The sequence below is a fragment of the Crotalus tigris genome, unplaced genomic scaffold, assembly GCF_016545835.1.
Source record: "Crotalus tigris isolate CLP2741 ecotype Arizona unplaced genomic scaffold, ASM1654583v1 scf7180000024369.3102671, whole genome shotgun sequence".
In the NCBI taxonomy this organism is placed as follows: domain Eukaryota; kingdom Metazoa; phylum Chordata; class Lepidosauria; order Squamata; family Viperidae; genus Crotalus; species Crotalus tigris.
This window is the reverse complement of record NW_024100539.1, coordinates 373,270-400,993: the sequence shown is the minus strand read 5'-3', so window position 1 is coordinate 400,993 and position 27,724 is coordinate 373,270. Positions and strand designations below refer to the sequence as shown.

Genomic DNA, 27,724 nt, shown 5'->3' with positions numbered 1-27,724 from the left:
TTATTGTTTTTCTGTGTATACTGCTGTTAGTTTTATTTTCAATTAGAATTTTCTGAATCCTAGCTTTTCCAAACATTTCTCAGTAATAACTGCTGAGCTGGAATAGCTAGAAACTCCAAAGAAATTATCTTGAAATCAATTCACCTGGCCAAAAGCAAATTGTATGGGGCAGCTTGACCATACAGAAAAGTCTTAAAAATTATCTGAATATTTGAAAAGAGATCAAAATTAGACATTTTCTTTGGCAATTGTACAACTGCACATTTACAACGACAGACTTTAGACTTTTCTTTAAGAGAAGCAGAAAATGAGTCAGCCACACAAAAACCAGGGATCAGTTTTAATTGTGAGCAATCCTGTGACCACTTTAATTGGAGAAGGCGTTCTGACCTCACAGATGAAAACGCTATTTAAGTTCTGCAAGCCAGATGTTCCTCTAGCAAACTAAGCAGCTGTGAGCCGTGGTTTTCCAGGCTGCTTGAACAGAAGGCACAGAATATTTAACTGAAAAGATGATTGCCTTAACTTTTCTTTTTGCATTGTTATGGGATAGAGGTTCTAGCTGGGGATTCAAGGATGGAATTCTACACAATTCTATTTGGTTAGGTAAGTTGACTGATTTTTTTAAATTTTGTTTGTGCTTCTATTAATGAACATTTAACTTCAGAAACAGCTACCATTTCTTATATCAGCCTCTGCGTTCTCATGTAACTTGCATTAAAGATACAAATCTGTACTGAATAATAGCACCACGGAGTTAATATTCTTTGTTTTCCATTTTAAAATAAGTTTTTGCAGAGAAAAGGAATGCCCCTGAAACATGAGCTGTGAGAGCGATGCTATCTAAAAGCTTGAGCTATACTGAAAGCTAGACCTTTAGAGATGTGTATGGAGAGAGAAGAGACCTAAAGAGAAACAGCTGTGCAAGATACATATCAGCCTTTCCTTTGAACATAAATAATTCCTGAAGATGCTGCCTAAAAATACAGTTTCCAAATAGTTACATGTCCTTCCCTATACTGCATTTTCTTCATTGATTAATTTAGATTTCTTAACCTGGCAACAGCTTCCAATCATGTCCAACTAGCATGGCTTAAATAGTTGTAGCTGATGGACACTGCAGTCCACCCCATGTGAATGGCCCCAGATGGGGAAGGCAGTACTATTTCTTCTGCTCCATCTCTTCTCTTTCCTACCTCTTTGGTCGTAGTGTTCCACTCATTGTATTTTATATCCATCCCAAGAGGTATTCCATCCTCTTTCAGCTTACAGCTCTGTTCCTCTCCAGGCAGCCCTTGCTCCCACAAAATAGAAAAACATACTCCTTAACCAGAAAAACATTTCCCACAACATAAGGACAGTCATGTCAAGTCTCCCTCCTGTCAAGCTCAACACTTGGTGACTTAGTAGTAGCTTAAAAATGGTTGGCTATTGCCTGCCTCCAGGATATATACTATTTGCAATCTAATATACAGCCTTGGGATTTTTCTGGAAGTGTCTTATCTAAGTATTAACTAAGCCACTCACCTTGTTTAGGTTTTTGAGATCCTTCATGGACAGCAGGTAAGCCTAAAGATGGTTTGTTTGGCTTGGGCTTGGCTTGGTGTTGTAAACACAGTGATTTGTAAACTAGAGGTGATGGATTCAGAGATTGATTCTGTGATCCGCAGAGGATATGTGATAACAAACTGGGGGGAGGGAGCCTTAGCGTATTGTAAAGTGAAACCTTTCATTAAAATCTCTGGTTCAGACATTGTTGTTTCCATTTTTTTTTTTTAAATTCTGGCAGTGTAAGCAAACAGAGCGTAGGAAACCTTTTTATTTATTCACCTTACTGGAATATAATTGCCCATTCACTGGAGTGGCCCCCTCTAATTCAAAACCCAGATAAAATTGCTGACTCTTTCCAATTCCTCATTCTCAATATAAGATGAAGAAATACTGGAACTTTGATGTTGTTGTTTTCTGCTGGGGGGGGAAGTAACATTGGAACAGATATTAGTCTGAGGAAATACCCTCAAGAAGCGTATCTTAGGTAACTCTTGCTAATCAGAATAGTACTGGGTTTGATGGATGAACTGTCTATCTCTATAAAGCAGATTTATATGTGTCCCAAATAATTTTATCCAGGGGCCTGGTTATTTCAGAATGAGTTTGGCTCAGTTTCAGTTTAGTGTCTTCTGTGAAGTCAGCCACTGTGATTAATAAACCACAGCTTATAGTTTAATGAATAGGGAAAATCTGCAACTCTTCCAGGCTACGTTGCTGGCCCAGAGCCCTTCTGAAGCAAATGGCTAAAATTCAGCAAAGCTATTTGTTTTGGGCGGAATATCCTGGGCCAAAACAAGAGGCATGGTAGGTACACTGAATTTCCACAAGATAACTTAATTTTGCCTTTAAACCACTCCCTTGCTGGTTCAGAATGGAAGCATTATTTCAAAAGTTATTCCAATGATAGTGGGCTATGTTCAGCATCATTAAGTGCTTTGTTCAACACAGAATATCAATGCCCAATGTTGCAGAGGCAAGCAGAAAAAGATATTTGTAGGAGAGGGGTTTTTTGTGTGTTTTTTTTTAGAGGAACTATGAGAACCTCCTATGCCACAGAGGAAAGAGTGGGTTGAAGGATCAGTTTAACTGGGTGCTTAGCTGCTTTTTAAAAGGATAAAGAGAAAAACATGATAATAGTTCAGTGAGACACATGTAAGTACAGGTAGGCCTCGATTTACGACCAGAATTGAGCCCAAAATTTCTGTTGTTAAGTGAGACATTTGTTAAGTGGGGTTTGCCCCATTTTATGACCTTTCTTGCCACAGTTGTTAAGTGAATCACTGTAGTTGATAAGTTAGTAACCTGGTTTCCCATTAACTTTGCTTGTCAGAAGGTCGCAAAAGGGGATCACGAGACCCTGGGACACAGCAACGGTCATAAATATGAATCAGTTGCCAAGCATCTGAATTTTGGTCACATGACCATGGGGATGCTGCAAAGGTTGTAACTGTGAAAAATGGTCACAAGTCACATTTTTCAGTGCCATTGTAACTTTAAACAGTCACTAAAAGAAGTGTTGTAAGTTGAGGACTACTTGTACACATCTTTTGAGATATTAATTCATTTTGTGAAAGATTTAGTGATCTTCTATGAAGATGAAGCATCATAGACATCACTTTTTCCTCCCTACATACAAAGAATAATTTTTAAATTCTATTTAGCAGATACCTAGCTGTTCAATGAAGAGCATTATAAATACAAAAAAAGTATGTGCCACATTTATACTTGCTATTGAAAATAGTTCTTGGCTAGATATGGGTCATGCCTAGAACTTATCCAGAACTTCATAATCTTTGTGTCTTGACAGAATGCTCTGGCCATGTGCTCCTCCTTGTTTTTGTTTTTTTCCTTTCCTCTTCTTCTAATTTTATTTTTACTACTGTAGTTACTTGCTGTGGAAACTTTCTTTTTAAATTGAAAAAAAAAAAACCCTTATCGTAAATGCCTAAATAAACGGTAACTTCCAAAAGTGAGAGAACTTTCATTGCACTTACAGCCTTGCAGACCTCTATAGCAGCTCTGGAATAGGATATTTTAAATCTGACATGGCCCAAACAATATCACTTCTATTTCTGTAGAGGGCAATTAAAGTCACAATTATTCAAAAAGAAAAAAAAGGGAGTAGAAAACCTCAATTCTACATCTTTTTTTCTTCCTTAAAAGTTTTAGCCAAATGTAAACATGGTTTTTCATTCTTCCGGGATTCATTGAACACATACAGAGACAAGGGGGAAGGGGACAGGGAGAGATAGAGTGTCAGCAGGAAGGAAAGAAAAAATAATTTAAGATAAGCATTGACCTGGGGTTGAGCATTTCCAAATTAAACACTGCACTCTTTGGGGGTCTGTAATGAAAGGAAATGGAATCCTTCAGTAATTTTCTCATATGTGAGGGCAAAGACCAGAATTACCACTTTTAATTAAAACAATTTAAATGCAGATTTGAGTAATTGGAAGGAAGGCATTATTAGGTTATATCAGGATTTAATACATTCACATCTTCCTTCCTTTGAGGCTTGAGGAAATTGCCCCTTCCACCTCAAGCCAAAAAATAATCATTTTTTTATTTTCCTAACCCTGATTATGTTCACGTGACACATAACCCCCCCAAAAAAATCCTGATTAATGAACATGCATTTTGCCCCCTCCGGAGCATGTGCTTTTAAAGCAGCAAACTACAGTATATCATCTAAACCAGGGGTGTTAGACCTGCAGCCTGCAAGCTGTACCCAGCCCAAGCTTTTCTCAGCAATCTGCATCAGTATTTGGAAAAAGACAAACCATGCTTACATCTCTTAGCTAGCAAGAACTACCCAGTTCCGGTTGCTGGAATTAGGTATGTCTAGTTTAATGAAGAGAAGGATGAGGTGGGACATGATAGCAGTGTTCCAATATCTCAGGGGCTGCCACAAAGAAAAGGGAGTCAAGCTATTCTCCAAAGCGCCGGAAGGCAGGACAAGAAGCAACAGATGGAAATTAATCAAGGAGAGAAGCAACCTAGAACTGAGAAGAAATTTCCTGACAGTCAGAACAATTAACCAGTCGAACAACCTGCCTCCAGAAGCAGTGAATGCTCCAATACTGGAAGTTTTTAAGAAGAGACTGGACAGACATTTGTCTGAAATGGTATAGGGGGGTTGGACTAGATGACCTCCAGGGTCCCTTCCAACATTATTATTATTATTATTATTTAGATTGATAGGCTGATAAAGATAAGGAGGGAAGGAAAAGAGAAAAGGAGGGTGCTTCTGGTAACTTAAGAGGGATCCGGTACATCTCAATTTACAACAGTTTGTTTAGTGACTGACTGAAGTTACAAAAGCCCTGAAAGTTTCATATGACTGTTGTTCATACTTATGACCATTGCAGCATCCCTATGGTCACATGATTAAAATTCAGACACTTGACAACTTATTGTTTATTCAGTGTATGGTGAGAACATGACAGAAAAGAGGTAAACATAAACATAATCCATGTAATTATTTACAATTTCTAAGGAGGTATGGCAGCGGCCTTATAACTGGATGTCCAAATCAACTATCCAGGTGATTTCCTCTGGCATTGCTTTATATAGAACTAATCTAGGGAACCAGGGAACTCATGTTGTGGGTAACCTTACACAATATGTTTAATAGTTTGCATATCAGCATCACAATTACAACGAGGGGAAACTTTTAACCCCCACTGATCAAGGGCAGAGGCACTTCTTTCAGTATCACACCTAATACTGATCAATTTCAATCAGCTAGAGCAGGGGTAGGCAACCTTGGCTCTTTTATGATTTGTGGACTTCAATTCCCAGAATTCCTGAGCCAACCATGCTGAGGGGAAAGGGAGAGGTTTCCATGCTGAGCCATGGTGGCTCAGGAATTCTGGGAATTGAAGTCCATGAGTCATAAAAGAGCCAAGGTTGCCTACCCCTGAGCTAGAGTAAGGCAGGTCAAAATCAGGTAGTTTGGTAATGGTCAGGCCACAAGAAGATATCTCGGACCATTCCTCTCTCTCCAAGCATTGGCAACTAACTCACGTTTATGATGGTTGCCGTGTCCTGGGATCATGTGATCCCCTTTTGTGACCTTCCGACAAGCAAAATCAATAGGGGGAAGCCAGATTCACTTAACAACCGTGTTACTAACTTAACAGCTACAACTGTGGCAAGAAAGGTTGTAAAATGGTTGTAAAACTCACTTAACAACTGTCTCACTTAGCAACAGAAATTCTGGGCTCAGTTGTGGTGATAGGTCAAGGTCTACCTGTAAAGGCAACATGCTAAGACAGTGGCTGAGTTACCATAATAACCCCAAACCCCAAACAATTCCAGACTCAGCCCCTGCATCTTTTTCCTTTCTTAAAAGCGTTATGCAGTTTGAATAGGAACTTCAATGCCTTCCTGATTTAAGCTACAAGAGGGAGGGTTGACAGGCATGGATTGCAAAGGTGAATATAGCTGTGACATCTCTAAGCCAAAAAATAAATAAAAATCTGATGTTCAACCATGAAGGAGAACCTCATAATCCAAGTATTAATCCCGCTCATTGCCTTTTCACAGTATAGAAGCATAAATATGTGCAAATGGTCTTTGGATTTTCACATCCCATTAGAAAACATCTTTCCCCCGCCCACCCGAAGCCTCCCGGGGAGAAGGATTTCTTCAAATTGCTTTGAGTACTCTAATGATATCCAGCTGGGATTTTTTTTTATTGTCCTTGGGGTACCGGAACTTTCAATTCTCCCTCTCCCAGATACAAAGCACTCTGTAGCAGGCTTTACCATATCTACACAATTATAAAAGTATAAAGTGGATTGTTGTTAGTAAAGAATAAAATCTAAAATCATTTTAATTAATTTATTTATCGTGTTTGTATAGCCGCACATTGGGCGGCATACAACCATATTAAGAGAACAGGGCCTAATAAGGCCATCAGAAGATTGGCCAACAACAATTAATTTATTTTTTATGCAATAAGTAAAAGTAATGGTTTACTCATTCAACAGCAAGCTCTCATGCCCTCCGCACTGCATTCTGTGAGAGGGTATGCTTTCACATCTCTAGGTGCTACCACAGAGCTTAATTTGGTTTGTTGTGCTTCTTTTTCTCTAGTACAGCGCCCAAAATTATCTCTAGCTTTGTAACTATAAACACTTATTTTGTTAAGGGTGGAAATATTAATTATGTTAATGTTATAGCTCTCCCAAATCCCAAATAAAAAGTATATTATGGAGGAAGTAAAGACTAATGTTATACAAGCATTAATCCTGATATGACTGCATATGTAACAGCACTAAAAGAAAACAAAGGAAGCAAACGGATGGGAAGATAACCCAGAGACTGTGTTCATTTTGCATTAAGCCATAACGTCTACTTGTTTCATTTTGGCTTGGCAAATGTAAATCTGGCCACAGAGGTTTATTCAACAAGGCATGATTAAAATGAAAAATGGCCTAGCATGATGCATAAATAGTCATCAGTACAATTACTGGTCAGCCCTCTGCTGAGACCAGGACCTATGGTAGAATGCTTTTAAGTAGGACGACGCCATAGAAGATTATGCCTTGTAAATAAGAACTGTCTCTCCTTTATCTTTCATAACAGAACTGTAGGGCCTTTCAGATGCCTCTGGGCTAATATTGCTTTAAAACTTGCTCACTTTCCCATTTTTAAGCTATTTTTTGGAACATGCCCAGATCCTTGCATGTTTCTTAATGCTGTTCAGAGGCTTAATATAAAGCAGGGAGCTCTACCAAGCTTCTATTCTGGCCATTTCTTGCCTCACACTTTCCACATAATCTGATCATGCAAGGTAAGTCTAACAAGTCTTACCTGGCTTTCAGAAATTCAGATGATCACTAGATTGCAAAACAAAAGAAATAGTCTATTTCTGTATTTCTTTCCTGCTATACCTAGTGTTCCGCCATGATAGTCCAGGTGTGAGGCCTCAGCAGGAAATCTAATGGAACAGCTCCAAGAAGGATTGAGAAGCAAGTGAGGAGTCCCCATTGCTGTTGCTGCTACTGCTGCTACTCCCAAGTCAGCCACTGCTTTAGCTGCAGCAGCAGTGTTAGAGGCAAAGGCATCAAAGGCCTGGCAATTTTCCTGCTCAAGCAGGGGGTTGGACTAGATGACCTCCAAGGTCCCTTCCAACTTTACTACTATTATTATTATTATTATTATTATTATTTCCCTGGAATTATTGTTGGGTACTGTCTTCCTCTTCCAGATGTCCTTCTCTTGCCTGTTTATGAAAGAACAAGGAGAAAAAGAATAGAAATGTCATAGTTGGGCTTCAAAAATCTAAAAGTCTTGGGCCCAGAGGCAAAGCTTTTCTATGGTAAACATAGTGCTTTGAACTATCTTTCCACCAGAGGAACATGGGTCTCATCAAGATCATCCTTCCACAAGGCTGTAAAAACAGTTTTATTTAAGAGGATTTGAAGGATAGGTATAATCTAGGTTGCTGTTTGTTTACTTGGTCTTGTCTGTTCTGTTTTCCATTTGGTTATGGTATACTGCAAATCACCCAGAATAAACAAACAATTGTCATCCATAACAAACAGGCAGAACTGATCAGCAGCATCCTGATGCATGTAGGAAAAAGGTAGGGTGTGTATTTCAATGCACTATGCTGTTTATATCACTCTAAATCAGTGGTTCTCAACCTGTGGGTCGGGACCCCATTTGGGGTCAAACGACCATTTCATGGGGGTCGCCAAACAATGCAGTCTGCCATTTTTTCCCCTTTTCCTTAGCTGTGCTACTCCCTTTTATTCTATTGGCTTTTGAAAGCCAATAGAATAGACTCTTTTGAATAGAATCTAATTCTATTGGCTTTCAAAAGCCAATAGGAATTGTCCAGGCTGTCTCTGCCCTGTTGAGCCCGCCAAAAGTCCCATTCTGCAAACGGTGCTGCAAGTTGTCTGCAGTGAAGGCAAGCTGTCTGGAAGTTTCCACCCCTCCCTGCTGAGCAACTATTAAAAATGTAAGTAAAAGAGGGCCAGGGGTGGGAGGTGGGAGGCTGGCGGGCGCAGGGAGGGTTGCTGGTGCACGTGGGGCCCGGCGGGTGCCTTACTTCCCTTGGGCTGGGTCAGCTGGTTGCCCAGCCGGTGGTCGGCCTGCGCCATCTCTGCCGCTTGCCAGCTACGCCTCGGCTGGCGCAGGGGGTGGCACCACACATGTGCGGCGCTCCCGGGCAGGGAAAGTCCTTGACTTACGACCGGTTGGGTAGTCCTCGACTTATGACCAGTTGGGGTCACAGCATTAAAAAGGTTGAGAACCACTGCCCTAAATCCTCTTGCTCCCCCACCTCAGACACCACTCATTGTGGTCTCCCCTCAATCAAGAATAGGCTATGTGACTCTGCTCTTCCTTTTCTCCTGTTCTCCCTTGATTTTTGCAGCCTCATAAAACTCAGTGCCTGAGTTTACTCATCCTGAAGGTGCAGGTAGTGAGGTGAGGTGGGAGGGGTGGGTGGGAAGGAATCTATAAGATTTGCCTGGGGGCCCAGGGAGCTCTATTTACCCCTTGAAGCCACCCACCCATCCAAGTTCAGCGAAGTCATGCTAACTGTTACATCATTTCTTGGACTGATCCAACAATATGTCATTGATGGGTTTTTCCAAACAAACCTGGGAAAGTTATTCATGATTGATGCTGTGAGTAGCCAAATTACATCAGTCCAGTAAATTGCTTCTGTTATGGAATAATCTTGGAATAAACAGAGAACCCTGGCTCAGCTGTTTGAGTGGGACAGAGAGGGGAGATTCAATCTCTAAATCTAAATGCATTACCATATGAGGCAGTGCATTCATTGGCAATCTATTAGCCAAGCTGGAAGGGTGTGAAAATACGATAAAACAAATTTTGCTTGCATTTAACAAAAAACTAAAACCCTTATTATCCATCTCCTTACAGAAGATTCGCCAATCCTGCACTGTTGTGTAGACTGTATTTATTTGTAGGCTATTCATAAGTTATCTTAATGCTGTTAAAATTAAGAATGCTGATTTAAGCTGACATTAATTCATTACATTTTAGTTACATTTAATTTATTGATATACATTTCTGTAATAACTATACAATTCAATTTTATTAGTTCCATAAAAATAATGAGTTTCATTCTTCCAAAGTCCAAAATTCCTAGTATTCTACCGTTGTACATTTAATTTTCCAGAACAGCATTCATAGAATAGGTCTGTCATTCAAAGAGGTGATACCGTAATCTCAACATTATGGAAAATATAGAAGCATATACTAAATATTTATAGTTCGCACCCCATCAATGCCTATTTTACTTGCAATGCCTTTGGTTTCACTTTTAAAAATCATTCAGTCCTGTCAGGCTCTCTGCTTCATTTTATCTTTTTTTAACATTAAAAAACCATTAATTGTAAATAAAATGTAAATGAAATTTGGCAGTTATAAAGCAAAGTATTGGTCTGCAGCATTATTTTTATTTTCAACAATGCTCCTAGATTATAAAAACTCAGCAAAGAAAAGTGTTCAGTGGTTTCAGGCCAGTTGACTGTAAATGTGCCTATCTGCATTAAAGAATAACCATAATTGGAATTGATAGTAAATCTCCTGGAATGGCAGGATAGTGAAAAAGATAGAGAAAAAGCAAAAATAATGTGCAAAATTAATCAAATTTTAGGAACAGAATGTTTCAAAGTATTGTAGAACGCTGCATTTCCTTTTGGACCATGCCAAATCTTGCCTTTTTTTGGGGGGGGGGATGATTCTATGATTTCTAGAGTCATTCTGGAGACAATTCCTTCTTTGCACAGGGTAAAATTTTGCACATCTCATCTAGAAAAGATGGAAGGAAGCTACCTCACACGTTTACTTTCTGTTAATTGGTCATCTTTGGCTATCTATAGCCATTTGTGAACAGGCAAGTTTCCGTAATAATTCACAGAATTCAGACCTGTGGGGAAGTTTATAGTGTGGCCTATTCACTCCCCACTTGTTCAGGAACGCTTCATATCTTTCAATGGATTTTAGGCAAAGGACAGGCAAAAGCTAAGGACAATTGTAATTTACTTCAAGGCAGAAAAGGAAGAGAGGAAAGCAGCATCGATTATACGTACAGAGCAGTTTGGTCAACTTAGTTTTTGGAATAATGGCTTTTGCTGATTCTCTCTCAAGGCTAAGTGGACCAAATAATGATACAAAATGAACTACATATGCATGTAGTGGCCTTTCCTTTCCCTATATTTTTAAGAAATAATTTTTTCCTTTATTTGCTTTATTGTTCTATTTTAAAGTTTATCCAATGATTTTTGTGTTATTCCAAATTCAAAACAGCACAACACTGTTTTGCTGGTTTTGGAAAATCCATGCTATTGTAATTCTGTGATGCCTTCTTGAGATGGCTGTGAGGGCGGCAAAAAAGGAGTCTGAGTTCTTCACTCAACTTGAGGCAGCAAAAACACTCCATGCATTCTTAATTGTGCTTTATGTGGTTACTGCCTGGTGCCACTGGGAGTCGGGTGGCATATGAGTTTATGTGTTTATATATATATATATATATATATATATATATATATATATATTTGTTTTCTGAGGTTTCGGGTTTTCTCCCGCGTCAAATTGGAAGTGTCTTGGTGACGTTTCGACAAAGTCTCATTTGTCATCTTCAGGCTGGTGTTTTTGGCCTCATGCTCCTAGAAGCATGAAGCCGAAAACACCAGCCTGAAGATGATGAATGGGACTTTGTCGAAACGTCGCAAAGACACTTCCAATTTTACGCAGGAGAAAACCCGAATAACCAAAGACCTACATACAAAAACCCGCAAAAACCTCATATAAAAATTCATGTTACATAATTATAATTTTGCAATAACAACTTTTATTTTTATTACATCATTTCTGCACCACTTGAATGTTCCTAATATGGCCACGTGGGGATGCTGGGAGTTCTCCTTGCCTATGTTAGAACAAACAAACAAACAAAAGCCCCATCTTCCAATCTTGATTTGGGAAAATGTGTTCTTGAAACACAGCCAGTTTTTCACTTAAGGCTTACTAACACTCTAATACTATTCTTCAAATTAAATCAGATCACTTTCTGATAGCCAAAGGCCAGCAAAAACACCATCTTTAGCATATGGACAAACAGATTTTTTTTTCCTGCTATCTTACTCTAAATACACTTGGACACCCATCGTATGATTCCTGAAGAGAATATTGTAGGTGTTACAGTACAGGAACAGGCAGCTTTCACCTCGGCTCGCAACTATTGTGGTACCTCTATAATCCTTATCTCCATCGCTGTAGTGTCAGAGGCAAAAGGATACAAAGGGGTAGAGGATGGAATTTAAGATCTTCTTGATTGTAGGAAATGCTAATACAGCTGTTAATACAGGGGTCCCAGAACTTTTGGGTTTGATGGGTCATCAGGTTGATGGTGTTGAAAGAAAAGCCATCAGGTCCAGTTCCAAGCTAGGAGTAAATAAAATGGAAATAAATGGAAATAAAAATGAAAGCTGCTTAGGAAAGAAGGTTCCAGTTTATTGATGAAGAGAACCAAGAGCAGCATGTGGTTCTGGGACAGCTGACAAACTGGAGTTGAGAGTGGATGGGTTTTTATACCTTCTTGGGCTTTTATTTGAGGTGCCTATTCTAGCCTGAGTACTTTGACCTGAGCTTGAGTGTGCCCTTTTGGTATTCTAATGGTGGTGGGTTAATCCTATTATGTCCTAGGTTATGTCCTGTCCTTGGAGTCTTTGTTTTTCTAATCCCCTCAGATCCAGCCTTCCTGCCCCCAGTCTTCCTGAATGGATTATCAAATCTGCATTTCTAAAAGCTGGCCTGCTCAGTTTCTGCCTGGGGCAGAGAGACTGGGGCCTTTGTTAAGATTTTTTTTTCTTCTCCATTTCTCCTTTAGGGAAAATATTTTATTCTGCCTTTTTAATATTCCCCCAAAATATTTCATTCTTTGGGGGGGGGGTGCTGACTCCCTACAATGGGCATTGAAATTTTGAAAATTTAGGAGTTGTTGAAAGTACACTCTTAAAACAGATCTCTCAGGCATTACAAATGAAAAAAGGTACATAGTGATTAGGACTTAAACTTTTCCAAACACTTATTTACAGTACCAGGTACAGGTACCAGGTACAGTACAACTTCTCCCCACTTTTGCTCTTTTTCTAGGCAGGCAGCCACACATCCAACAAAATAGTGGAGTAGAGCCAGCCATTTCTTTAAATGCTACTTTTATAATGAAGTTTGATTTGGGCCGAAAAGTGTTCTTGGCAGTACAGATGCTCTGGAGGCTATGCCTATGCTTTTCAGCATCTCAGACAGCTTTTCATTTCTTTTTTAAAATTAAAAAAAATGTTTTTAATGCAAAAAAAAAAATCAGAAAACTTGAGGGATACCAAGGAACAAATTGGTGTTGCCAGGAATTACATTGGAGGTCCCAGTGCTAACCAATTCCAGGCCTGGAACAGATATAGAATTTTTCTCTGGTTTTAATGAGGTTACTTCTCCCTCGTTCATTTAGTTCTTCTGAAAGGAACTCAACGAGGTTTTAAAAAATCCAAGAGGAGAAATCTCCATGCTTTATTTTTCCAATATGGTAGTCATTATGCCAAAACTTTTCTGTTTTAACCTCCATTGCAACTTTTTCTTTGAATTAACAGAACGAGCAGCCGGAGTGTATCACAGAGAAGGACGGTCTGGAAAATACCAGCTGACTTATGATGAGGCAAAATCAGTGTGTAAATATGAAGGAGGACACTTAGCAACATTCAAACAATTGGAGGCTGCAAGAAAAATAGGTATAATGGTGTAGTGGATGTCACTAGTGAGTGTAATCCATTAGAACAAGCACTACAAGGGATAATAAGACTTGAATGTATTTGTTAGTCATTACATATCTGGGCTGCATAAATTTGGTCAATCACTAGATGGAAGCACCAAAAACTCCAACCCCTTCTGGCCATCTAGTGGTTAGCAAACTTTGTGATGTCTGTCCATCATGGGCTTTTGATTTTGTATGTTAAAAGACCTGCCCATGTTGCTGAAACTGTTTTGAAAAGTAAATTATAAGCAGCACAAAAGACAATATTCTAAGAACTCTGTGTATTAGGATACACATCCATTTGGTCTTGAGTTGATCATATGTTGGACAGATACAGTTTAAATATCCATACAAGCAGTACAACACAGTTAGTTCTGTGGAACTTACACCCAAGTAAAGTGCATTCATATACATGATGTAAACCAGTGACCAACACTAACAATATGTGGCTTGAGCTAACTATATTATCAAGTAAAATATGCACAGCCTCATTTGTTGAACAGAAAATTCAGAATAGGGTAAGTCAAAGATATTTCAGCAGAGGAGAAAAGTATAAACAAAGGTTTATATTTTTTCAGAATTAAAGTACATAACGAATGACTTATAGATGTGTTTAAACTATTATAAAATATTCTTGGTTGTCTTCGGACTACGTTAGCTCCCTCAGCTAGGAACTAGAGATGAGCAGCGCCCCCTAGAGTCGGATGCGACTGAAAAGGGGAAACCTTCACCTTTATAAGGAATCTTATATCGTACATGATCTGAAATGTGTGTATTCTAGAGTGGATGGTGTTGTGCTAAATAGATTTGCATTCTGGGTAGAATAGAAATTAACTCACCAAGACTACAGTAGTGTAATGTTTTATATTAATCAGGCATTTTTCAATAAAGATGCTCAGGACTACAATTTACTTAGCCTATGCCTCCCATAAGTTTTAATTGTATAAAGTGAAATGGTTCTTTTTCTGGTAAAAAGCAAAGATGCCACAATTGAAATAATATGAACCAGGCATATACATTTCTATGTGTCTGGGGTAGAAACTGTTTTGCTAGCAAACCCTAATTCAGTTTTAAATAACTGGGACTCTATTGTACGGTGGTAATGAGTACAAGAAGCTGTGAATCTGAAGTTCAGCATCCCCTCTTAGCCAACACTTGACTTGTGTGACATTTGCTTTTCATCCCTCAGGCTTCCATATGTGTGCTGCTGGCTGGTTATCTAAGGGAAGAGTTGGCTATCCTATTGTCAAACCAGGAAGCAACTGCGGCTTTGGGAAGACAGGGATTGTAGATTATGGATTTCGGCTCAACAAAAGTGAGAAGTGGGATGCCTATTGCTATAATCCTAATGGTACGTGAACATTAAATATATTTCTTACAGCTACTTAAACTTAAGGTTATACCTTTGCAAAAGTACCTGCATTTAACTGCTATGGCATCTTAGAGAATAACGGTATGCTAAATGTTAGCAAAAACTTTTGTAGGCTAAAACCCATTTCATCAGATGCATGAATATATCTTAATTTAGAACTGTATAACTTTTCATGGTGGAAGAAAAAAGTATAAAATTATCTTGGCAATTTTAAATGATCACATTACAAGAAGAGAAATGTAGAAGGTATAGCCAGTAATAATAATTTTATTAGCAGAGTCTACTCACAAGGTGGGCAGTAATGCAAAAATCTTCATATTAGAAGAGTATCATATATTCCGGCGTATAAGGCGACCTGGCGTATAAGACGACCCCCGACTTCGGCGTCGAGTCGCATGCCTAGAAAGTCGTCTTATACGCTGGAAACTACTGTTATTTCCGGCGTATAAGGCGACCCCCGACTTTGGTGCCATTTCAACGCTTTTGAAAGTCATCTTATATGCCAGAAAGTACAGTAACTAACATATAATTAAATCCTAGATTTGGAAGGGCTTTTAAGGAACCATCCCCCTGCTCAATGCAGGATCTACTAGAGTGGTGTTGGTGAACCATGTAAAAAAGGGGTACACCATGACATTTTGGGCTAGTAGTCACCAACACCCACAACTATTCTCAAAAGCAAGCCTTATTCTCATACAATTTTCAGAGGCAGTCTGAGAATAGGCTACATTATTGTATAGCAGTGATGGCGAACCTTTTAGAGACTGAGTGCCCAAACTACAACCCAAAACCCACTTATGCATTATTGGGTGCCGGGTGGGTGTGGCCCATTGGGTAGGCGTGGCTGAGGTGGTAACAGCAAACTGGGTGGGACTAAAAAGTTCAATCAATCAATTCCAACTTTGCAAGATCTTTTTTTCCGCGAGAAGTTGAAATTGACTGATTGAACTTTTTTTTTTTTTTGCACATGGCAGTGGAGGCCTAAAGCGAAAAGGTTTTATAAAACCCAGCTGAAGTCTGAGGACTAGGGCGACGGTGCATGTGCCCACAGAGAGGGCTCTGAGTGCCGCCTCTGGCACCCGTGCCATAGATTTGCCAACAGTGTCATATAGCTTCTGGACCCATCTCTTGCGCAATCTCTAGAACCTCCAAAAATCACACTGAATGGGGTGTGCTTTCATACAGTTTTCAGGGGCTGCAGGAGAGCATTCTCCAAAGCCCCTCCAAGAACAAAGGGCTCCTGTGGCCCAGAGCTGCCTCAAGTAGACCGCAGGGTCCTGTCAACAAAAAGAGAACTCTGCCTGAAGGTAAGCAGTGTAGGGCAGATTCTGGGGATCACACATGATTGAAATGTATTTCTTTTTTTAAAAAAAATAAAATAAATCAATATGTAAAGCAGGGGTCTTCAAACTTGGCTACTTTAAGACTTGTGGACCTCAACTCCCCGAATTCCTCAGCCAGCCCTGGCTGGCTAAGGAATTCTGGGAGTTGAAATCCACAAGTCTTAAAGTGGCCAAGTTTGAAGACCCCTGATGTAAAGAATTATTTTCTTTTGTTTATGGTGGGAGAGCGACATAGCAGCAGATCCAAGTTAGGCATTTTCCGAAATTTTGACACACCAACCCAAAAGGTTTGCCATCCCTGCACTACAGCATTTCTAAGAGACATCCTGCCTGTTTGAAAAACATCATTTTGTGTGACAGCTTGTTTCCTATGAAATATGGAGCATGAGAATAGGACGTGTCCCGTGCCAGCTAACAGAACCTCTTGCTGAACAAGTAGGTAGCACTGAATGGCCTAGTTAAGACTTCTGATGAAATGCCCTAGAAGACTGAATGTACTTCCAAAGTAAGAGGGAAATATGTACTGTCACAATGTATCACATGCTAAGAGATTCAACATACTACAGGAGAGATGGAAAAGACAACAACTAGGCAATCAACATCTTTCTGAGCAGAAGCCCCATACTGTGCCTAATTATACTGTGCTTGTATTCCAACACAAAGTGAATTGCCAAAAGCCACTCCACTAAAACATGCAGAAAGCAGGATTTAACGCTCATAAACAAATTAGATTCCTTATTCCAGTAGAATCTGCATCTTCAACCAACTCCTTTTGTTTCTGTCGTTAGGTTCAGGGCAGATTTCATTTACAACTCTTACAAATATAAGTTTAAATCTTTGCGAACATTCCTTTGCTTGCCAGAGTCTTTCTGGAGAAGAAACTATAAGAAAAACAGCTGCAAGTGAAGACAGGGCTAGTCCCCAGGATGTCACAGCATACAACATTGTTTCTGCCAAGTCCACTTTCTGCTGGCAGCAGAACCAGTTCTTAAGCTATTGCTGTGCCCCAGTGGTTGCTGTTCGGAAAAGTCCTACCCATTCCATCTGGCTAGCCTACCAAGTGGGCCTGAGGGCTTCTCTGCTTGTCATTGTTAATTGGATGTGACATTTGGCCTTGACTTGAGTTGCCAGAAGTTAGAGGTTACTCTAGGATACTTGTGGAGATGTAATTCAAAAGCAGGACATGCTCAGGGGACAAACTTTATCATTCCGTGAAATATTCTTAAAACTATTAAGTTCAAAAGGGGTTAATTCACCCATCACACCAAGCCGTGCTTTGGTTTATCCATGGTTGGTAAACAAGACTTAATAGCCCACTTCACGCTTAACATTACGCCACAAATAACTGTTGAGTCTGTACATTAAAGACAAAACGAAAGAAACAACTCATGTTGTTTCTAAACCCATTATGGAATCGTTGAAAGTGGGATTTTAGTCTCAGCGGTTAAAGACACTGAACTTGTCAGCTGGAGAACTGACAACCCAGGTTCGAGACCCAGGCTCTGGGCAATGGGATGAGCTCCTGTTCCTTGCCCCAGTTCCTGCCCACCTAGTAGTTCAAAAACACGCAAATGTGAGTGGATTAATAGGCTCCACTTTGATGGGAAGGTGACAGCATTCCGTGCACCTTTGGCATATAGCCACGCTACTGACATGACCACGGAAATGGTCTTTGGACAACGCTGACTCCCTTGGCCAAGAAACAGAGATGAGTACCATGCCTTAGAGTTGGACACGACTGACAAACAAACCTTTACCTTTTAAACTGGATAATATAGAGAATATGCTTCTATTCTAGTAGCAAGGATCTTCAATTTGGGGGGGGGGCTTTCATTATTACTTGTCTGTAGAGATCTGCAATACTTTGGCTTCAATTTTGAAAGTTATTTCAGAAAATAACTCTTATGTATACTCCAAAGCTTAGAAGCAAATGTGAAATGCCAGAGCCCTGTTTAATTAGGGAGCGCAGTGGCTTGTGTGGCTAGGACGCTGGTCTGATGATCCGCAGGCTTGCATTTGAGACCCATTGCTGCCCTATAACAAGGTGAGCTCCCATCACTCGCTCCAGCTCCTGTCAACTCAGCAGTTCAAAAGCAGGTGACCACAGATAGATAGATGGGTACTACTTCGGTGGACAATTTAATGGGGACACAAAAGGAGCCAACTGGGCCTCCCCTGGGCAACGGTGATGTCACTAGTTGATTCCTTTATCACGGAAACACTTCAGTCTTCCAACACGGAAGTATAGTATAGCCCTGTTTAATTAATGTACACATTCACTTCTTTTAATAAACAATTGTGTTTTGAATCTTTTTTAATGGAAATAGAATTTTCCATACTATGTTATATACTGTAATAGTCTAATATTAGAAACTACACTGATTTCTGTTCTTTCCTCCCTTCTCTCTCTCTCTTTCTCTCTCTCTCTTTCCTTTCCTCCTTTCTTTGTCTTTCTTTCTTTCTTTTCCTTCCTTCCTTCCTTTTTCTTTCTTTCCCTTCTTCCTTCCTTCCTTCCACTCTCTCTCTTTCTTTCTTTCTTTCTTTCTTTCTTTCTTTCTTTCTTTCTTTCTTTCTTTCTTTCTTTCTTTCTTTCTTTCTCCTAAATGCAACATTTTATGTTTCTGAACAATGTGCACAACAATACTGTGCCTCCTTTGAGAAGTGCTGCAAAGAACCATACATCATACATGAAAAGTTATGGCGATTTCTCCGTGTAAGCACTGAATAAATGCTTACAGATGTCAGGAAAATGGGAGAGGCCTCTTGTTCATAAAATTGCATGTAGTCCACCTCTCTTCCCTTCCTATTTGGCCATATCCTCTGAGAGGCAAGTCTGATTTTTTTCCCCCAAATGTATTGTTTGGGTGATGAAAAGCTTAATTAAACCCAGTTGTTTGCATTGGCTGGTGAGTTATGTTCTTTCCATTCTAGAAAAAAAAAAGTAGGTTTCCATTACTAGTGAATGATGTTGAAACTTAAAAACGAGACTGCAGGTGGAACCGTGTCTTGAGAGGTTCATCATCAAATCACTTTGCATTGTCTCATATTCCAATCAAAAAGAACTGATGTGTGGTGTACTCAGTGCCAGAATATTAGTCTGTTTTCTAGTAAAAATAGTTGCTATACGCTAGCTGTTTTTTATTCCCATCGGTTTCCTGGATGACCTGGAGAATCAAAAGATGGTTCTTAATCATCTGGGATCGCAACTTGGTTGCAAGTTGCCCAGAGTTGACACAAGATGCGCTGTTATAGAAATGCTTTAAATAAATTACATAAATATGCCTTCTTAAGATTCAGCAGAAAGGCATTGAATTGGTCTGCTTCTGCTTAGTAAATATCTGGAAGGTGTATTGGTGCGGAATTGCTAAAAGCACATCAAGCGCACAGGTTTTTATATTTCTGTTGTTCAGTTATTCATTTGAGGAAGGCAGTGGAATTCCCTGAATACAGGTAGGCTTTGACTTATAGATCACAATTAAGCCCAAAATTTATCTTGCTAAGCGAGACATTTGTTAAGTGAATTTTGCCCTGTTTTATGACCCTTCCTGGCATAGTTGTTAAGTGAATCACCGCAGTTATTAAGTTAATAACATGGTTGTTAAGTGAATCTGGCCTCCCCATTGACTTTGCTTGTCAGAAGGATTTCAAAAGGTGATCACATGACCCTGGGATACTACCAGTGTCATCAATAGGAACCAGTTGCCAAGCATCTGAATTTTGATCACATGATCATGGGGACGCTGCAACATGTGAAAATGTGAAAAATGGTCATAAGTCACTTTTCTCAGGGCCGTTGTAATTTTTGAACGGTCACTAAATGAACTGTTGTAAGTCGAGGGCTTCCTTTAAGTGCTTGGAAACGATCTGGGAATAAATTAGAGCAGTGTTTCTCAACCTTGACAATTTTAAGGCATGTGGACTTCAACTCCCAGAATTCCACAGCCAGCATTGCTGGCTGTGGAATTCTGGGAGTTGAAGTCCACATGCCTTAAAATGGTCAAGGTTGAGAAACACTGAATTAGAGTGAAGGAGTAGAAGTTAGACTAGAGAGCCATATGAATGATAGAGAAATGACCTGGGTAGAGAATATGAGTATGTTTTCATTTCTTCTGAAGGTGTTCATAATTTTTGTTGGCTTCTGAATTTACTGTTACCTGCAGGTAGCCAACCTGCAGTGTGTTAAGAGCTTGTTCTACTGTTAGGGAATAGTAAGCTACATGGAAAAGACCATTTGGGTGAAAGATGGCTAACGATGTATCCACTCAGTTTAATATGCAGATTTACAAAACGCATATGATTTAAATTCACTTTCAGGATTGTTAGAGATGAGCCGTAGAAGACTGGCCCCCCAAAACCCATGTGCTATAAGGCTGCAAAGGCACAATTTGACATCTGGGAGGAGTGTGACATGTGATTTTGTTATTCCTCTCTCAGGAAAAGATTGTGGTGGAATCTTCACAGCTTCAAAACATGTTTTTAAAACCCCTGGATACCCAAAGGAATATGAAGATGACCAAATCTGTTATTGGCACATAAGAGTGAAGTACGGCCAACGGATCAAAATCCAGTTTCTTGACTTTGACCTTGAGGATGATACCGCCTGCATGGCTGATTACTTGGAAATATACGACAGCTATGATGATGTAAATGGTTTTGTGGGCAGGTAAAATGTCAAGATTTTTCATAATATAAGATGTACAAATTGCAAATGGTTGGGTGAAGGGATCAGAGAAAAGGCCAAGGTTTTTTTTTTAATTCCACCCAATCTCAAAGGATTATGTATCATGTTTACACACACAGAAGCCAAGCTAATAAGCATATATAAGTACAAGCCCAGCTAATAAGTGCCAAAGGAATGCTAATAGCCACACACTTTTTCCTTCTTTTTCCAACCCACTCCTCCTTTGTCCCTTACGCAGGGGAGCCCAGTCCTCACCATCTTCCAAACTCATGACACTTGCTTAGAGGAAGTTGCAATCCCAATCAATCTCCTCTCAGTCCTGATTCTATCTTCTTCCCAAACTATTTTCCCCACTCATTCCTTTACTTTTATCTCTCACTGAGAAGTGTTTCTGATTCCAATAGGAATCTCTCGGGTTTTTTAAAAAAATATTTTCCAGCTCCATGCAGAATGACAGTGACAGAGTATTATACTGTAGCAGAGGAAGTTTGAAACACCCAAAGATATTTGCCTTAACTAATCTTCTCCTGTGGAATTGTGTTCACTTCCCTCATCTCAGCAAGCGTTAGTGGAAAGCCTTTCCCCCCCAATATTTCATGTCCCACCCCAACAGAAAGGGAAAATAAGGGAAATGAGTTCCTTCTCCTGGGGGCATCCTCAGGAGGAAATGCCAATTGGAGGCTCATGGATATTGATTTTAGACTCTTATTTGATTGGCCAGGCATGGTGGGATGGGATAACTCTTTAGACACTGAATCTATTTATTTATTTATTTATTTTTATTTCTAAAATTTATATGCCGCCCAATCCCAAGGGACTCAGGGCGGCGTACAAAATTAAAACAATAATCTGACAATAAAATATTACTGCTTTATGACTTTCCTTTCTTTAAATCAGTGGTGGCGAACCTATGGCACATGTGCCAGAGGCGGCACTCAGAGCCCTCTTTGTGGGCATACATGCTATGCCCTGGAGATGGCAACCGTCCCTCTTCAACCAGCTGCCTGAGGTCCCACGTGGCCGGATGCATCCCAGCACGGCTGGTTTCCCTCCCCCCCGGTTCCGTTCCTTCTGGCCTCGCATGCTCTCCTCTTCCTGGGCATGACCCACTGCATCACCGCCTCAGCTGTCAGCCAGCTGTCCAGAGTATATGGGTCAAGGAGCCAGCAGGCTGTGGCTGCTGACAGACACCTTTGGCCCCCATACGCTTGCTGGCCTCTGTGTGTGGGGGCCGATGGTGTCCAGCAGCAGCTGCCCTGGCCCCTGCCTCACCTTGCCCCGTGGCAATGGCACCCCCTCCCTGCCTCACCTCGCCTCACCCCGCAGGACAAGCCTCCTGCCCACCGCCCTACCTGCCATAGACCCCCTGGATCTCCCCCAACCTTGCCTGGCCCCCACAGGCGTCCCTCCCCACAAGCAACATCGAGGTGACCATGCCCACTTTGGCCACACCCACCCAGTTTGCCATGACCACCACAGCCACGCCCACCCAGTGGGCCATGTCCCACCTGGCATCCGGCGATAAATAAGTGGGATTTGGATTGCAGTTTGGGCACTCGGTATCTAAAAGGTTCGCCACCACTGCTTTAAATGCTCTCTTGAGAATGCAGGCATCTTATGGATTTTTTCATGCTGCTGATTTATCCTGTGGGGAGCAGAATGTATTCCGTTGGACCTGCTTCTGATTCAGTCCAATGTGATTTTTTTATATTTTGACACGTTATGATAAACATACCTTGTAGCGCTTGGAGCTACTTTACTGAGAGAGCCCTTAGATTTTTGCCCACAAAGAGTGTTTTTCAGGCAAGAAGTACTGTAACTGAGCCTGCTGATTGTGTTTCTAGCTTCTCCAGAAGTTGGATTTGAAAAATTCTGGACCTAGGTTTTGTTTTTCTCTCATTTTCTCACATATATCTGGTTACAAATGTGTACAGACATGTAATATACAAATGGTTACGTGTTTCAAAAAGTACATTATTCAGTGGGAGTAAAACATTTCCTTTCCATACTAAGACAGTTCTCCAGGGATGCCTGTAGCATATTATCAAAAAAGTCAAGATGGTGGATCCCAGTGGTACAATCAAAATTCCTCTTGTTTATATCCGACACACATTTATTTATATCCCATATTTATTATTTTTATAAATAACTCAAGGTGGAGAACATACCTAATGCTCTTTCCTCCAATTTTTTCCCACAACAGCCACTCTGTGAGATGGGCTGGGCTGGGCATAATTGGCCAAAGTCACCAGGGTAGTTTTCATGCCTAAAGTGGGACTAAAATTCAGTTTTCTGATTTCTAGCCTGGTACTTTAATCGCTAGACTAAACTGTCTCATAAAAAACAAGAGGGAGCTTCAACTGTACTGTCCTGGCCTCCGTGCTATTTTTTTTTTTTACTACATCCTGCAGACATTCCTTTTGCTTAAGGAGCTAAATATATACACCTAAATATAAGATGGATGGCGGGAATTAGAGAACAGATGCTTCAGAACATACTTTCTTACTCTTACAAATTAACCCCACCCAGCTATTTTTCCTATCCTTCATTGCAAGATTTAGTAGCAGATGTGCAAGGCATTTTAAAAACTATTTTGTAAAGTGTGTTAATGCAAACAAAATACTTTTCTTCGAACTGCTCAAGCAGCAACCAAGTCTTGTCTAATGTTTGTGTGGCTACTCAAGACATAATTCCCAATGATCCCTGCCTGCCTATGCATTGCTAATGATCTCACACAGGAAGTATTATCTCTGATGCACATGGGCCAGAGAGAGCTTTTGAATGCTATGCAGCCCTTGAAAAGGACACAGCTACTTTAAAGCATCAATGAGAGATGCTTAGTTCTAGTAATGCATAGCATACATAATCTCTTTCAAATGCTTTGCGCAGCTTTAGCATTTAGATTAAACTTATTTTTATTTTACTTATATCCTACCCTTATTTTTTATATATATAAAGAACTCATGCACATCCAACCTTCAGGGAATTAATAGCACACATCCCGACTTTGGCTTGGAGCTGATAAGAACTTGATCCCTGAATCTGAGAGAGAGATTTTTACCTTTGAAAAGGGGTTTCTTTGCCCAGCCAAAAACACAAATCAAGTAATTCAGACGAAGCAAAACACATTTATTAAGGGTGTGTGTGTCAAGTCTTTAAATAGGGTACAGATACAAACCTTTGTATACTGTCTGTGATACATCAGAAATCAAGTGATCAAACAATAAAGACACTGATTATACGTGAGACTTGAACAACAGAAAACATTGATTTTAGACCACATACAGCAAGTGGCAAATGTATGGGTTACATTACTCTTTCCCAGCTGGACTGTATCTTGCTTAAAATTTGCTTATGCATTCAAGGACTTTTAAAATACAGCACTCTATTGTGTAGTTCAGGGGTGCCAAACTCGTAACATCACATGATGTGTCACAACATATCCCGACTTTTTTTCCATTGCTCACAATGGGTGGGTGCAGTTTTGGCATGACGCATCTGGCCCGTGGGCCGGCAGTTTGACACCCCTGGTGTAGTTGCTGAAAAAAACAAGTACCGGTACTCACATACCAAAGAAATGCCCTTAGCTGAAGAGAAAAAAAAAACATTTTAACTTTCTTAATGTTAAGAGGCCTAGACTGCTATGTTAAAAGTAATATCATCTTTTAAAATGCTAATAAAAAAGCCTAAAATTTGAGGTAACCACCCTCTCGTCCCCTGACCAAAGTTCTTCCACTTTTAAAAAATAATGTTGAAACTTCTAGTAATGGAAAATTTATCTCAGGAGGGCGTGGTGAAATATTCAAGAGTAAAAAAATAATAAGAGAAAATACCTTATGAATCCACTTCTTGAACATTAAAGGATCAAGGCCTCCCTGTGTGAGAGGAGCTAACTCTGTGGAACTGGCAGCCACATTTGAAAATACGTTGTATTCCTTCCCACAAAATGGCTATTGGGTGGGCCTGACCATTCACAAAACAGCTGCCAAGCATTGCTTTACAAAAAGCCACCTCTTCCAAAATCCAAAGCCAGCACCCAAACACCCCAAACTCATCCGTCATTTGATTTGGGGGAAAAAAAGTAGTAAACATGTCACTGTTATTTGACTAACTTATGTTGTAATGTTTTTCAGATACTGTGGAGATGAACTACCAGAGAGTGTCATTAGCACAGGTAATACCACAGAGGAAATTACAATATAACATTTCTGTCTCAGATTCAAAGAGCTAGAAGCCACGAAATCTGTGTTGCAGTAAGCTGAATGATCACTTGATTATGGCCCATCAAGTCATTGTAGGTTTTCTCCATGATGACCTATCCCTGACCTAGTCTTTCAGGTCTTCCATCACCACATTTATTGTTACTGTAACTGAATCCATCCAACTTGCTGCTGGTCATCCTCTTCTTATCTTTCTACCTTTCCCAGCATTAGAACCTTTTCCAGAGATAGGTATTCCCATAATGCATTCAAAGTAATTGGAGGCTGGTCAGTTGTGTCACTGGGTTGATCTGTTCATTGATCCATTTGTTTGTTTCCTTGGCTGTCCATGGTATTCTCAGAAACCTTCTCCAACTTCAAAATTCAATAGTGTCAATACTCTTCCTACTTCTTCAAAACCCACAATGATCACTGTCAGATAAACATTCTTTGGGGTTTTTCTTCACCTTTTTGATCTAGTATGCAACCTCTGTGATTTTCTGGTGGTCTCCTATCCAAGTACTAATTACAGATCTGTAAGAAAATCTTTTTCCTGAAGAAAAAAACCTACGCCTTTCGTTTAAATGCAAGAATGTCATAGAGCAGTGGTTCTCAACCTGTGGCCCACAGACCCCTGGGAGGGCCACAGTGTCATCACAGAGGTCCACAAAGGCTTGCAGAAATGTTATGATTTAAAGCTTAAGTCTTGAGGATCCATGGCCACGGTCCGTGGTCACAAAAGGTACTTAAAGGGGGTTCATGGTGAAGAAAAGGTTGAGAACCACTATCGTGGAGCTTTCTGTTTCTGTTGTTTGTATAAACCAAGAAGGAATAGTAATATTCTCCCTTGTGCATACATGGTCGTTTTTTTTCTTAATCCAGGAAATGTCATGACACTGAAATTTTTGTCAGATGCTTCAGTAACAGCAGGAGGCTTCCAGATTGAATACACTGCTATCAACTCAACTAAAAAGATCATAAACCCCAAAGCTACTACGAAGTATTTTCCTGGAAAATTCGGCATTGTGTAAAGGAATTTTGCAATGGAAAAAGATGAAAGTCTTTAAACGGAATATGCTACACCTTCCCTTCCTCCCTTGAGGAAGTTGCTAGCTTTCTCCCGGAAGATCCCACTCCCAAAGCTGCTGGCCTCTCCTCCCAATGTATTGTCCTCTTCTTAGCCATTAAACCAGATGGCTTCTACTGGACTGAGCCTTCCCTTGTTTTCCATTACTGCAGAATCTGCCTTTTAAAATTTTGAGTCAAGGAGCTGAGAGAGTGATACTTGACTGGGGTAGTATGTTCCTTCCTGCTTCAGAGCTCCTGTGTAGTATCTTTTTTTTTCTTGGTTTTTTTTTATATATATTATTGATAATTTCTTTTTTTCCCCACTCAATAATTGACGAACAGTGTGTTGTCTGGGTTATATTTGTAAAAGAAACATTAACACTTAATTTCTATAATCCATATTCCATATAATTAATTAATTAATTAATTAATTGCTAAAAATAATAATATACTAATATTATTATTTTTAGGAATATTGGAAAAATATACATTTAATTGTTATTTATCAAAATAATAAGAATTGTATTAACCCAATGCTTGCAAAAGAGCTTATTTGGGGGAAAGAGGAAATCAACTTTTTTTTCTCGTTTCTATTTGTCTTGTGCTTTTTTTCCATTCTTGCCCTTCTTAGCATTCTCTTTTTCTTGTTTTTACTCTACATTAGTTTGCATTAGTTTTTAATCTCCTTTTCTTAAAACTTTTTAACAAAAAGCATCCAACAGAAATGCAAAAGTATAACTGGAAACCTCTAATAGATTTTTTGTAGAAAACAGAAAAACAAACTTATGGTTTTGATGATTAGATAGGATGATAGAAACAAGACAGGTTCTAATTTTAGAGAAAGGGGTAAATTTATAACTGTATTTATAATGACTGTAAAGAAGATCAGAAGTCACTTCTTGTATTCTTTTTTCTCTCTTTTCTATTTTACTTTTTTTCCTTTCTTGCACTTTTTGGCTTTCTCTTTGATTTTTTTTCTTTTTTTTCTTTCTTACTTTATATTAGTTTGTACTAGTTTTTATCTTTTTCAAATCTTTTAATAAAATTATATTTTTAAAGAACTCCTGTGTGGTAACTCTCTTAGTTGTTATACAGCAGGGATTTCCTTGAGCCAAAAGGTTGTGAAGAAGTATTCACACACTAATTTTCTCTAAAAACTACCCTGCATTTGATGTATTATTAAGAAGCTTAGGTCATAAATATTTAAGACATCTCGGAATACCTTTGGGGGTTCTTTAATTTATTGGAGGAGGAAGGAGGAGGAGGAGGAGGAGGCAGACCTCACAACATCTGTTTGCTTGCTTATTATTATTGGGGGTGAAGGGTGACTTCAAATCAGCATTGAATTTTTTTTTCTTGTAAAAATTTTTATTTTCAATTTTACAATACATAACAATCTTACAAATACTTCAGATAAAAAACAAAACAAATTGATACACACCACATTCGGTCTTGCCCGCCCATTTCCCCCCAAACCGCATCCCACCTCAAACCACCTTACTTCTTTCCCTCTTTTTCTTCACTCACCCCCTCTCCTCCTTCACCTCCACCTTCCTACTTACTTCTCACCTTCTTCTTCTCCCTCTTGATGCGGTCCAGGGGAAATGCCCGAGCAGTTCCTCTCTCAAAATTAAAACATTAATATTATATACAATAAAACTATTTCTACTTTATCTGAACTACTTAAACTTCAACTCATCCACCCTCCAC

General features: G+C 39.6%; 1 protein-coding gene across 1 annotated transcript; it reads left to right on the top strand.

Annotated features, from left to right (window-relative positions):
* Positions 1-455: 455 nt before the first annotated feature.
* TNFAIP6 (TNF alpha induced protein 6) lies at positions 456-27,280 on the top strand. Its single transcript, XM_039327834.1, has 6 exons — positions 456-606; positions 13,191-13,328; positions 14,541-14,702; positions 20,501-20,729; positions 24,881-24,921; positions 25,829-27,280. Exons 1-6 carry the CDS (start codon positions 513-515, stop codon positions 25,975-25,977), a joined length of 813 nt encoding a protein of 270 aa, XP_039183768.1. The 5' UTR covers positions 456-512; the 3' UTR covers positions 25,978-27,280.
* Positions 27,281-27,724: the final 444 nt, after the last annotated feature.

Bases quoted from the DNA above. Each gene is read 5' to 3' on its own strand.
- TNFAIP6 (XM_039327834.1), top strand. From the start codon at position 513: ATGATTGCCTTAACTTTTCTTTTTGCATTGTTATGGGATAGAGGTTCT. The intron at 13,329-14,540 runs GTATAATGGTGT...TTCATCCCTCAG, and splicing joins GGAGGCTGCAAGAAAAATAG to GCTTCCATATGTGTGCTGCT. The intron at 24,922-25,828 runs GTAATACCACAG...TTCTTAATCCAG, and splicing joins AGAGAGTGTCATTAGCACAG to GAAATGTCATGACACTGAAA.